This window comes from Neoarius graeffei, chromosome 10 (genome assembly GCF_027579695.1).
Source record: "Neoarius graeffei isolate fNeoGra1 chromosome 10, fNeoGra1.pri, whole genome shotgun sequence".
Taxonomy (NCBI): domain Eukaryota; kingdom Metazoa; phylum Chordata; class Actinopteri; order Siluriformes; family Ariidae; genus Neoarius; species Neoarius graeffei.
The window spans coordinates 92,699,930-92,713,676 of NC_083578.1; the positions used below are offsets into that span (position 1 = coordinate 92,699,930).

At 46.4% G+C, this 13,747-nt stretch overlaps 1 protein-coding gene across 6 annotated transcripts in view; it reads left to right on the forward strand.

Annotated features, from left to right (window-relative positions):
* The first annotated feature begins 4,905 nt into the window (after nucleotides 1-4,905).
* The window catches only part of itgb4 (integrin, beta 4), a 35,642-nt gene continuing 26,800 nt past the window's right edge, over nucleotides 4,906-13,747 (forward strand). The window contains exons 1-8 of one of the 6 annotated variants that reach the window (XM_060932664.1): nucleotides 4,906-5,573; nucleotides 7,538-7,617; nucleotides 7,897-7,979; nucleotides 9,597-9,692; nucleotides 9,836-10,040; nucleotides 10,575-10,671; nucleotides 10,895-11,066; nucleotides 11,310-11,573. In XM_060932664.1, coding sequence (XP_060788647.1) covers nucleotides 7,545-7,617; nucleotides 7,897-7,979; nucleotides 9,597-9,692; nucleotides 9,836-10,040; nucleotides 10,575-10,671; nucleotides 10,895-11,066; nucleotides 11,310-11,573 — 990 coding nt within the window. In that variant the 5' untranslated portion in view covers nucleotides 4,906-5,573; nucleotides 7,538-7,544. The remainder of the gene's footprint in view (nucleotides 5,574-7,537; nucleotides 7,618-7,896; nucleotides 7,980-9,596; nucleotides 9,693-9,835; nucleotides 10,041-10,574; nucleotides 10,672-10,894; nucleotides 11,067-11,309; nucleotides 11,574-13,747) is intronic. The other 5 variants (XM_060932662.1, XM_060932665.1, XM_060932667.1 and 2 more) reach the window with 5 other exon arrangements.

The following is a 13,747-nucleotide window of genomic DNA, read 5'->3' on the forward strand; positions in this document are numbered from 1 at the left end:
CATGAGAAAACTAAGGGAATGTAGTTTTTCCAGTTTACCAATACAGCCCCATATGTCATTCACACATGCTTCAATACACCAAAATCACACAGTTTTGATTTGAAAAATATGCAACAAACAGAAAAAAAATTAATTTGCACTGATCTGGGGTCACAAGCGGGTCATTTCCGGTCAGCTGGATTTCCCGGGAGCTGCAGCAGCCTGTGAAGGATCGGGAATATTACTTTCACGGGTTTATTCCTTGGTCAAAACAGAATTGCCGAGAGATAGGATCGGTTTTTAGGTATTATTACGGGTTTATTCAAATTTTCCAAAGCTATTTGACCTAATCATTGAAATATTTGACTGGCACTGGGTGAAGTTTTGTAGTGATGCGCGTTGACAGTAACCCGGGGTGAGAGAGACTGAGATTCTCTCAGTGATACTAAACAGATGTAATTACATTATAGTTTCATTGGTTCTGTTTCATACAAAATACATGGACGAAATGTACTCTAATAGAGACATTAAACTTAACTTTACTCTTCCAAAATTTGCCTTTCAAAATGTGTGAAATAGTGTTTTAGAGGGTTAAAAATTCTTTAATGAAGTAGATGGCAGAAAGGCAGAGGTACAGTAGGGCTCAGGCAAAACTCAGGAGACAAAAAACAGGCCAGGAGGTCAAAAACACAGAGGAGCAGGTGGACACGATCAGGAACAAAAAGCAGGACAGAAAAACCTTCACAAAAACTGATGAACACAGGGACGAGGGAAATCCAGGCAGAGGGAGCAAAAGACACAATTCAAAAGAACAGGCAGCAAAAACAGGGACAAAAACCAAGGAACAATTCAGGCAGGAGGAACCAAGGAGACACAACGCCAATGAGCTGCAGCGAGGAAAGTCTACAGGAGACGGTCTGGCAACTGGAGTCGCTCCGAACAGTTCTTAAAAAGCCCTGGCTGATGGGAGAGGAGTGGGAGCAGGTGTGGGAGTGCCGCTTCAGGAAATGGCCTCAGCAAGGCAGGACTGAATTCCTGTCCTGGAGCCGGCGTGGAAGTCCCACCATCTAAGGTATGGATGGACTGGACCAGACTGTGACAACTTTTCTTTTAAACCTTAACAAAATTTTGTGAGTAAAAACATTTGTTTTCATGTCTAAAGTAACTTTTTTGTCACATTTCTAAAACTGTTAGATTATTTTTGCTATAAAGAGATCAGGAGTCTTTGTGGTTTATTTCCAGTAATGTGTAAAAGTACAAATATAAACATTGTGTGTGTGTGGGGGGGGGATCTTGGAAATGTAAAAAGTAATACCCTAAAAAATTATACTTAACTAATTTTACACCTGCATGAACATTAATACGACCTTCTGGCACGTCATACTTTTATTATTTATTTCCAGCATCCATTCCTTCCTCCTTAGTAACTCCCTGTCAGTGGTCATGTTGCTTTACCTTCAGATACTACAGTCATTTGTTCACATTTTGGGAAACAGAACCAAAAAAATAATTAGATCATACAGTGGTGCTTGAAAGTTTGTGAACCCTTTAGAATTTTCTATATTTCTGCATAAATATGACCTAAAACATCATCAGATTTTCACACAAGTCCTAAAAGTAGATAAAGAGAACCCAGTTAAACAAATGAGACAAAAATATTATACTTGGTCATTTATTTATTGAGGAAAATGATCCAATATTACATATCTGTGAGTGGCAAAGGAGGTGTAGTGAGTCATAAAGGACCAGAAGTTCACTCAGGTACTGTGGTGTGAGACCATTCAGTGCTTTAAAGGTCCATCCATCTCATTATCTGTAGCCGCTTTATCCTGTTCTAAAGGGTCGCAGGCGAGCTGGAGCCTATCCCAGCTGACTACGGGCAAAAGGCGGGGTTCACCCTGGACAAGTCGCCAGGTCATCACAGGGTGCTTTAAAGGTCAATAGTAGTATTTTATAATCAATATGAAATTTGATTGGGAGCCAATGCAGTGTGGATAAGACAGGCGTGATGGGGTCATATTTTCTAGTTCTAGTAAGGACTCTTGCTGCTGCATTTTGAACTAACTGGAGCTTGTTTATGCACTTATTGGAACATCCAGACAGTAAGGCATTACAATAATCCAACCTGGAGGGAACGAAAGCATGAACTAGTTTTTCCGCGTCATGTAGTGACATTAAATTTCTTATTTTAGCAATATTTCTGAGATGAAAGAAAGCTATCCGGGTGATGTTATCAATGTGAGTTTCGAATGAAAGACTGGGGTCAATAATCACTCCGAGGTCTTTTACTGCTGCACGTGAAGGAACAGAAAGGCCATCCAGAGTTACTGTGGAATCAGAAAACTTACTTCTAGCTGCATGTGGTCCGAGTACAAGTACTTCAGTCTTGTCAGAGTTAAGCAGAAGGAAGTTAATAAGCATCCAGTGTCTAATGTCCTTAACACATTCCTCAATTCTATTAAGCTGGTGTCTCTCATCAGGTTTTGCAGAGACATACAACTGTGTGTCATCAGCATAACAGTGGAAACTAATACAATGTTTATGAATAATATCACCCAGAGGTAACATATATAGAGAAAAAAGCAGTGGACCCAAGACAGAACCTTGTGGAACACCAAACTTTACCTCAGTATGTCTAGAAATATCACCATTATAGTGATCAGTTAAATAAGAGCTGAGCCAGGAGAGGGCCGTTCCCTTAACTCCCACAACATTTTCTAGTCTATCCAGAAGAATGGAATGATCAATGGTATCAAATGCTGCACTAAGGTCAAACAACACAAGCAGCGAGACACAGCCCTGATCAGACGCCAACAGTAGGTCGTTTACTACTTTAACCAGTGCTGTCTCTGTGCTATGATGAGGTCTAAATCCTGACTGATGCATTTCATGGATGTTATTTCTATGTAAATATGAGCATAACTGCTGTGCCACAGCTTTTTCTAGGATCTTGGAGATAAAGGGGAGGTTTGATATTGGCCGATAATTGGATCGCTGATGGGTCGAAGTCAAGATTTTTAATCAGAGGTTTGATAACTGCTAGTTTAAAGGATTTGGGTACATAGCCAATCGTAAGAGAAGAATTAATTATTTTTAGAAGCGGTTCAATTACTTCTGGTACGTATTATTGGTTTGAAGAGTCATGTAGGTAAGGGATCTCGTGCAGAAGTTGAAGATTTTGATGTGGAGATAAATGAAATTAGTTTGATTTATCTAAGAGGAGTAAAACATTCTAATTGCTGACATCCTTGCATTCAACATCCTAACAAGCTGGTAGCATGACCAAGTCCAAGAGAACATGCATACCACCACACAAAACTTGGAGCTGTAAGCTGGCCTTGGGAAGCAGTAAGGTTCTCAAGGAGCCAGCTAAAGATCCACCAGGCCAGGATGAAATGCATGCAGGCGTGGCACATGAGACAAAGGAGAAACCTGGACCAGGACACACTGTGCCTAAACCTTCCAAGCAACATAAGCTTCAGAACTTCTGCAGCTCAGATGGCTCCAAGTCTGCAAGGAGATGCAGTGAGTGCAGTTTGTTGGAGATCAAGTCAAGTTTGTTTGTATAGCGCTTTTAACAATAGATATTGTCCCATACAGAGAGAGAGAGAGAGAGAGAGAGAGAAAACACAGGTTGTTAGGTATGCCCAATGTCACCTGAATAAGTAGGAACAGTATACATATTGCACTGAGTACAAGCAGGGACTCCGGCAACTAACTATGACAGCATAACTAAAAGGGGAGCGCCAGAAGGTAACACAGGCATGAGGGGCCCCGGGACATAAAGCAGCAGCCACTACACCGTCAACAAACTCGAGTGAGCAAGCGAGTGGGGACTGACAGCATCCATACATCCCAGTTTACCAAAACACTCTGTTTGAGGACCCTCCAGATCTACTCCTTTACCTCATAAACACCATTAACACAAGGCTTGACTAAGCAGATATGTTTTCAGCCGAGACTTAAACACTGAGACTGTGTCTGATTCCCGAACACTACTTGGAAGGCTGTTCCATAACTGTCCCTTACAGAAAAACCACATGAACTTCACATGTGAAATATGTGGAAAACGTGGTTTTGGCCCAATTTTATGTGAATCACATGTGGGAATGTTTTCCACATGTGCTCTACATGGTAACACGTTATAAAATCTGATACCATGTATTCCACATGTGGTAACGTGATGACGTGAAATACATGTGAAGTTCATGTGGTTTTTCTGTAAGGGTGTGGGGTTTTGTAAGAAAAGGCTCCGCCCCCTGATGTAGCCTTCACTATACGAGGTACCAGCAGATAGCCCGCACCTTTTGAGGTGCAGTTCAGTGATGGAACTTGATGATTATCTCCAAACTTATGTGCACCGATGCCACTTTGTTTGGTGTGTGGTTTATACGGTTCAGATGGTTCTCTGATTTAGAAGATTGGAGAGAATACAATAATAAATGGAGGTGGCTTGACACATTTCTAATTTTTTATGGTTGCTTAAAAGTTCTTCAAGGGTTCTTTGGAAAAATAAATGTTCTTAGCTTTCAAAAGAGGGTTCTGTTTGGAATCCTTACTGATAGGAAACCATCTGTAAAGTTCTACAGTCTTATGGTCCACCAGAGGAACAAGAAGCATTAAGGTTTAAAATATGTTGCTGCAGTGCGCACTGTTCAGTGTTCAGTTTTCAACAAGTGTTGAAAGGCTCTCTCTCTCTCTCTCTCTCTCTCTCTCGGTGTGTGTGTTCGTGCATAACTGTGCAGAGCGATGAATCTTTGTAGCCTCCGGGAAAAACCTTCCACTGCCACTCCCATACAGCTCTCCCTCCCTCTCTCTCTCCCTCCCTCCCTCTCGCTCTCTCCCTCTCTCTCTCTGTTTTTCTCTGAACTATGAACATGATATATCTGTCCTACTCTCTCTTTTTGCTATCTCTCTCTCTCTCCCTCACTTCCTTTCCCTCCTCCTATCTCTCTTTATTTCTCACTTTCCCCTTATCTCTCTTTCACGGTTAGTTATTCTAAACACACACACTGTGGACGCTCTTCTTTTCTTGTGTGTGTTTGAACCTGTGTTATGTGCACACATTCGCCCTCCACCTCTCCTTCTTCTCTCCTCATTCTCAGGTCTGTGCAGGTGTGTGTGTGCAGGAATGCAGGAGCAGTGTGTGTGTGTGTGTGTGTGATGGAGGAGGAGTGAAAGGACGAACAAAAGGGGAAGTGGAGGAAGGGAGTCACCTTCAGCCCACCTGAGAGCTCTGCTTTGGGAGGACGGATTTAAAACCACTCACACACACAGCTGATCCGATCCTGCCATTTCACTCCACACACTCACACACTCACACACACTCACACACACTCGGTGAAGATTAGAGGTAGAGTGTAAAGGCAGGAGGAGAAACACAACCTGCTCTAGAAACTCATAACTCTGAGATCAAAGACACTTTGCACCTTTTTCACTTTTTAAAATATTTTTTTATATTTTTGCATTTTTTTGTTTGCTCCACTTTGTGGAAGTGTGTGAGAGAGAGGAAGGGATTTTACCTCTGTGTGTGTTTGTGTGTGTATACACACTTGGACTTTGATACTTGGACTGGGAGACTCAGTATTATACAGGTAAAACTTCTTACACACACACACACACCTTTTCTCTTACACACTAATACACACACTAATTGTCGGTGTGTTATATTTGCAGTCTCGTTGTTTTTAACAAACACACACACACACACACACACACACACACTGAAACATTACACACTAATGGTTACGTTGTGTGTGTGTGTGTGTGTGTGTGTGTGTGCAGCTGTTGGTTTTCTCACTCAATGTTTTAGGAAGCAAAAAGTTTATTATTCATGATAGTGTACAAGGAACACACACACACACACACACACACACACACACACACACACACACACACACTTTGTTGAATGGCATTATACTGCTATAGCTCTAGTAAGCTTTATCCTCCATCCCATAATATTATTGTTCTTGAGCTGGAGCTGAAATCTGATGGGTTACTGACAGCAGGTTTATAATAATGTCCTTATTCTGATATGTTATGGTTTCTATGGTAACGGCTCATTCACAGGGGTGCGTCCAGTTGACGCTCCACTGATAATAAATACATTAAAATAATCTGATGTGATGAAGTTTTCTGTAAATTCTTTGAGTGTGTATCGTTTCTGGAAGGAGTCTCCAGTGTGAGTGCTGTGTATCAGTCAGAGGTGAAGCTTCAGCACAGAGGAGTTTACACAAATTTACAGTTTCTCAGGAACACGATGCAGCAAACTGCAATTTATTTTTTATCTTATGAACTTGGAGAGAATAAAGAGAGACTGGTGAGGGAGCGAGTGTTTATAGCTGCTGTAATGTAAGAGAGAAGAGGAACGAACTCACTTCGCATTAAATGTAACGATAAACAGATAAAAATTAGAACCTTTCTTTAAAAAATATTGCAATTGTTGGTAAATTGCTGTGGTGTACAAGGAATAAAATACTGTGGGTCATAGCCATAACTCCCCCCCCCCCCTTCTGTCACTCCCCCGTCTCTCTCTCACTCTCTTGCTTTCTCTCTCTCTGTCTCCCCATCTCTCTCTCACTCTCTTGCTTTCTCTCTCCCTCTCTTTTTCTCCCCGTCTCTCTCTCACTCTCATGCTTTCTCTCTCTCTCTCTCTCTCTCTCTCTGTCTCCCCATCTCTCTCTCACTCTCTTGCTTTCTCTCTCTGTCTGTCTCTCTCTCTTTCTCTCTTGCTCTCTCTGTCTCCCTCACTCTCTCTCTCTCTCTCTCTCTGTCTCCCTCCCTCACTCTCTCTCTCTCTCTCTCTCTCTCTCGTCCTGAAGTGAAATTCCTGTTCTCTTACTCACTGTACCTGTGAGGGTTTTGGGGTTGAATCCCTCAGGGTGATTGTGTACAGTGAGGATCTATAGTGTAATATTTAGGAAGAGGATCCGTATGACACCCGTAATGTATCAGATATCTGCACACGTACACGCAACTCACACAGCAGCAGAATAAAATACACACCTTTACAACAGTCCATCTTCAGACTCCAGAGTGAAGAATAAATCCTCTAAAGGTTCTGCTGAGTCTCTCAACCTCTGAGGTTACAGGACAACACTCAGGCACTGGGGTCAAAGGTCATCAGGGTCATGGCTGCTATACCAGCAGAAAAGCCATGTGATGTATGATATGGTTTGAGTGATGAATAAATGATCAGGTGTTGATTAATGTAACCGTAAGATCACAGTGGTGCAGAAGATCTCTCTGAGACAATGTGATGGAGAAACCTGGGGAGGATTCACAGGAAGTGGTGTGGGCACAGATCCCACCCACTCCAGAGTGACACAAGGGTCAGCGTAAAACAAATCACCATTAAACATGCTGAACAAACACATCGTCCTCTGTTTATCAGATTACTGAGGCATGTTTCTGATCTGGAGCTCCGAGACACCATCTGCTCACGGAACGTCAGGAATTCTGACAGATCCATAAAACACACACACAGGAGGGATGCTTTGATCTTCACAGAAAGACTTGTGCAAAGTCATTTTTTTAATGTGTGTGTTTGTGTGTACAGGTCAAAGATGGGAAGATGGGCGTGGCACCTCAGTGTGGTATTTCTCTCTCTCACCCTGATTGGTCATCATGATGTCAGTGGTGAGAACACTGCTGTCTTTTTACATCATAATAATAATAATAATAATAATAATATAATTAATGGAAGAAAAAGACAATTAAAAATGATACATAAGAAAAAAACAAACTTATAAGACAGCAAGTTAAAAATAAAGATTTCTCATGGAGAAATGTTCTTTGAGAATTTAAAATGTATAACGTGAAAATAATTCAGGAGCTCTGTATCATGGGTCACATGACCGAGTGTCTGATCTGATTCACGGCTTATTTTTATCTCTTTATTTATGATTTATTTCACAGCCAATCGCTGCGCTGCGAGTAAAGCCACCAGCTGCTCTGTGTGTCTGCAGACCGGATTCGGCTGCGCATATTGTCCTGATGAGGTGAGTACGCCTGCCCCAACACCCTCTCTAACAGAACACCAGTTCCAACCCAACACCCTCTCTAACAGAACACCTGCTCCAACCCAACACCCTCCAGAACAGAACACCTGCTCCAACCCAACACCCTCCAGAACAGAACACCTGCTCCAACCCAACACCCTCCAGAACAGAACACCTGCTCCAACCCAACACCCTCCAGAACAGAACACCTGCTCCAACCCAACACCCTCCAGAACAGAACACCAGTTCCAACCCAACACCCTCCAGAACAGAACACCTGCTCCAACCCAACACCCTCCAGAACAGAACACCTGCTCCAACCCAACACCCTCCAGAACAGAACACCAGTTCCAACCCAACACCCTCCAGAACAGAACACCTGCTCCAACCCAACACCCTCCAGAACAGAACACCTGCTCCAACCCAACACCCTCCAGAACAGAACACCTGCTCCAACCCAACACCCTCCAGAACAGAACACCAGTTCCAACCCAACACCCTCCAGAACAGAACACCAGTTCCAACCCAACACCCTCCAGAACAGAACACCTGCTCCAACCCAAGTCTCTCTAACAGAACATCTGCTCCAACCCAACACCCTCCAGAACAGAACACCTGCTCCAACCCAAGTCTCTCTAACAGAACATCTGCTCCAACCCAACACCCTCCAGAACAGAACATCTGCTCCTACCCAACACGCTCTCTAACAGAACACCTGCTCCAACCCAAGTCTCTCTAACAGAACACCTGCTCCAACCCAACACCCTCCAGAACAGAACACCTGCTCCAACCCAAGTCTCTCTAACAGAACACCTGCTCCAACCCAACACCCTCCAGAACAGAACACCTGCTCCAACCCAACAGTCTCTCTAACAGAACACCTGCTCCAACCCAACACCCTCCAGAACAGAACACCTGCTCCAACCCAAGTCTCTCTAACAGAACATCTGCTCCAACCCAACACCCTCCAGAACAGAACATCTGCTCCTACCCAACACGCTCTCTAACAGAACACCTGCTCCAACCCAACAGTCTCTCTAACAGAACACCTGCTCCAACCCAACACCCTCCAGAACAGAACATCTGCTCCAACCCAACACCCTCCAGAACAGAACACCTGCTCCAACCCAACACCCTCCAGAACAGAACACCTGCTCCAACCCAACACCCTCCAGAACAGAACATCTGCTCCAACCCAACACCCTCCAGAACAGAACACCTGCTCCAACCCAACACCCTCCAGAACAGAACACCTGCTCCAACCCAACACCCTCCAGAACAGAACACCTGCGCCAACCCAACAGCCTCTCTAACAGAACATGATGATGATGAATGTTATATGCATGGTGACAGTAGTGGCTTAACAGTTAAGGCTGTGGTCTACTGATCAGAGGGTTGGGGGTTCAAGCCCCAGCACACCAATCTACTGGCATTAGGCCACTGATCAAGGGCCTTAACCCTCTCTGTTTTGTATTACAGCTGACCCTTGACCTCTGGCCTCAACTTCATTAGCGGTTATATGTGAAGAAATGTATTTTACTGTGCTGCCATGCTTACACGACACATAAATGCTTCTTCTTCTAAATACGTAAATGTGGTGTGTCTGCTGTTTTTCAGGTGTTTATGTTTGATCGCTGTGACCTGCTGGAGAACCTGAAATCTCACGGCTGTCGTCAGATCATATCAGTGAAGAGCTCCAAGGTCAAACTGCAGGTAAACAACACACATCATTACACACACACCATTACTCTGTCACTCTTTATCACTGTTGGACACCAGGAACCTTGGTTTAGTCAGAATAGTCTTTTCTGTCTCCTCATCATCTCCTCACATTCTCCTTGCTCTCTCTGTAACAGAACAATATGATTAATAAAGCCATAAAATACTCCCAAGTGGCTCCTCAGAAGATGAGGATGACTATGTTACCCGGTGAGGAGCAATATGTGGAGATGGAGGTGTTTGAGCCACAGCGTGGTCCACTCGACCTCTACATCCTCATGGACTTCTCCAACTCCATGTCTGATGATCTGGACAACCTCAAGAAGATGGGCGACCAGCTAGGTAATAAACAAACAAACAAACAAACAAACAAACAAACAAACAAACAACAACAATAATAAAAATAATAATTAGAAAATTGATCATGTGTGACGGAGCGGCACGGTGGTGTAGTGGTTAGCGCTGTCGCCTCACAGCAAGAGGGTCCGGGTTCGAGCCCCGTGGCCGGCGAGGGCCTTTGTGTGCGGAGTTTGCATGTTCTCCCCGTGTCCGCGTGGGTTTCCTCCGGGTGCTCCGGTTTCCCCCACAGTCCAAAGACATGCAGGTTAGGTTAACTGGTGACTCTAAATTGAGCGTAGGTGTGAATGTGAGTGTGAATGGTTGTCTGTGTCTATGTGTCAGCCCTGTGATGACCTGGCGACTTGTCCAGGGTGAACCCCGCCTTTCACCCGTAGTCAGCTGGGATAGGCTCCAGCTCGCCTGCGACCCTGTAGAACAGGATAAAGCGGCTACAGATAATGAGATGAGATGAGAACTTGTCTGGCAGAATGATCAGTGTGTGTTGTGTGTGTGTGTGTTTGTTTGTTTGTTTTACAGCTAAGTTGGTTGAGACGCTCTCTGATGACTACACAATTGGATTCGGCAAATTTGTTGATAAAGTCACTGAACCACAGACAGACATGAGACCATCAAAGTAGGAGTGATACCTACCTGTCTGTCTGCCTGTCTGTCTTCATCTGTCTTCCTCTGTTTGTCTGTCTGTTCACCTGTCTGTCTGATTTGTTTCTGTCAGTCTGACTTTCTTTCCATTAGTTCATCTATTTGATTGTTTGTCTGTCTAATAGTTAATGAGAGTTCTCCTTTCCTCCCACCCTTCTGTCCCTCTCTGTCTGTCTGATCACCTGTCTGTCTGTCAGGTTGAAGGAGCCGTGGCCGAACAGTACCCCACCCTTCTCCTTCCAGCACGTCATCACCCTCACCAGTAACATCAGCAACTTCAGACGGATCCTGCAGGGTCAGAAAATATCTGGCAACCTGGATGCTCCTGAGGGGGGATTCGACGCCATCCTGCAGGCTGCTGTGTGTCAGGTAGCCAATCAGCTCACAGGATGATCACATGATGCCTCTCAACCAATGCCAACATGCATTATGGGTAATCTGGGGCAGCTGGCATAAACTGTCACAATGCATTGTGGGTTGTCATATTATACACAGCGCTAGTGGAGACCCTGAAAAGATAAACTGAGCAACCTCTCCTGTAGTGCACGACGTAGTGCGCTGTCACCGCAGACCTGCGTTCTGATTAATGTTTATCCCATTCTTTCTGCTCAGTCTGAGATCGGATGGAGGCAGCACAGCACCCATCTCCTGGTCTTCTCCACCGAGTCGGCGTTTCATTATGAAGCGGACGGCATGAACGTGTTGGCAGGAATTTTACCACGAAATGATGAGAAGTGTCACCTGAACAATACGGGTCTGTACACGTACGCCACGCAGCAGGATTACCCGTCAGTCCCCACGCTGGTACGACAGCTTGTCCAGAAAAACATCATCCCGATCTTTGCCATCACCAACCACTCGCTCTCCTACTACGAGGTCAGTGTGTGAAAAGAACATCCACACGCTCCTCCATCCACACACTCCTCCATCCACACACTCCTACATCCACACACTCCTCCATCCACACACTCCTCCATCCACACGCTCCTCCATCCACACACTCCTCCATCCTCACGCTCCTCCATCCTCACGCTCCTCCATCCACACGCTCCTCCATCCACACGCTCCTCCATCCACACACTCCTCCATCCTCACGCTCCTACATCCACACACTCCTCCATCCACACACTCCTCCATCCTCACGCTCCTACATCGTCATGTTCCTCCGTCCATACACTCGTCTATCGTCACGCTCCTCCATCCACATGCTTTTCCATCCACACGTTCCTCTGTCTTCACGCCCCTCCATCCACACGCTCCTCCTGTCTTCACACTCCTCCTGTCTTCACGCTTCTCCTTCCACACGCTCCTCCTGTCTTCACGCTTCTCCTTCCACACGCTCCTCCTGTCTTCACGCTCCTCCTTCCACACGCTCCTCCTTCCACACGCTCCTCCTGTCTTCACGCTCCTCCTTCCACACGCTCCTCCTGTCTTCACGCTCCTCCTTCCACACGCTCCTCCTGTCTTCACGCTCCTCCTTCCACACGCTCCTCCTGTCTTCACGCTCCTCCTTCCACACGCTCCTCCTGTCTTCACGCTCCTCCTTCCACACGCTCCTCCTGTCTTCACGCTCCTCCTTCCACACGCTCCTCCTGTCTTCACGCTCCTCCTTCCACACGCTCCTCCTGTCTTCACGCTCCTCCTTCCACACGCTCCTCCTGTCTTCACGCTCCTCCTTCCACACGCTCCTCCTGTCTTCACGCTCCTCCTTCCACACGCTCCTCCTGTCTTCATGCTCCTCCTTCCACACACTCTTCTGTCTTCACGCTCCTCCTTCCACACACTCCTCTGTCTTCACGCCCCTCCATCCACATGCTCCTCCTGTCTTCACACTCCTCCTGTCTTCACGCTTCTCCTTCCACACGCTCCTCCTGTCTTCACGCTCCTCCTTCCACACGCTCCTCCTGTCTTCACGCTCCTCCTGTCTTCACGCTTCTCCTTCCACACGCTCCTCCTTCCACATGCTCCTCCTGTCTTCACGCTCCTCCTGTCTTCACGCTTCTCCTTCCACACGCTCCTCCTGTCTTCATGCTCCTCCTTCCACACGCTCCTCCTTTCTTCACGCTCCTCCTGTCTTCACGCTCCTCCTTCCACACGCTCCTCCTGTCTTCACGCTCCTCCTGTCTTCACGCTCCTCCTTCCACACGCTCCTCCTGTCTTCATGCTCCTCCTGTCTTCATGCTCCTCCTTCCACATGCTCCTCCTGTCTTCACGCTCCTCCTTCCACACGCTTCTCCTGTCTTCACACTCCTCCTTCCACACGCTCCTCTGTCTTCACGCTCCTCCTTCCACACACTCCTCCTTCCACACACTCCTCTGTCTTCACGCCCCTCCATCCACATGCTCCTCCTGTCTTCACACTCCTCCTGTCTTCACGCTTCTCCTTCCACACGCTCCTCCTGTCTTCACGCTCCTCCTTCCACACGCTCCTCCTGTCTTCACGCTCCTCCTGTCTTCACGCTTCTCCTTCCACACGCTCCTCCTGTCTTCACGCTCCTCCTTCCACACGCTCCTCCTTTCTTCACGCTCCTCCTGTCTTCACACTTCTCCTTCCACACGCTCCTCCTGTCTTCACGCTCCTCCTTCCACACGCTCCTCCTGTCTTCATGCTCCTCCTGTCTTCATGCTCCTCCTTCCACACGCTCCTCCTGTCTTCACGCTCCTCCTTCCACACGCTCCTCCTGTCTTCACACTCCTCCTTCCACACGCTCCTCCTGTCTTCACGCTCCTCCTTCCACACACTCCTCTGTCTTCACGCTCCTCCTTCCACACACTCCTCTGTCTTCACGCTCCTCCTTCCACACACTCCTCTGTCTTCACGCTCCTCCTTCCACACACTCCTCTGTCTTCACACCCCTCCATCCACATGCTCCTCCTGTCTTCACACTCCTCCTGTCTTCACGCTTCTCCTTCCACACGCTCCTCCTGTCTTCACGCTCCTCCTTCCACACGCTCCTCCTGTCTTCACGCTCCTCCTGTCTTCACGCTTCTCCTTCCACATGCTCCTCCTGTCTTCACGCTCCTCCTTCCACACGCTCCTCCTGTCTTCA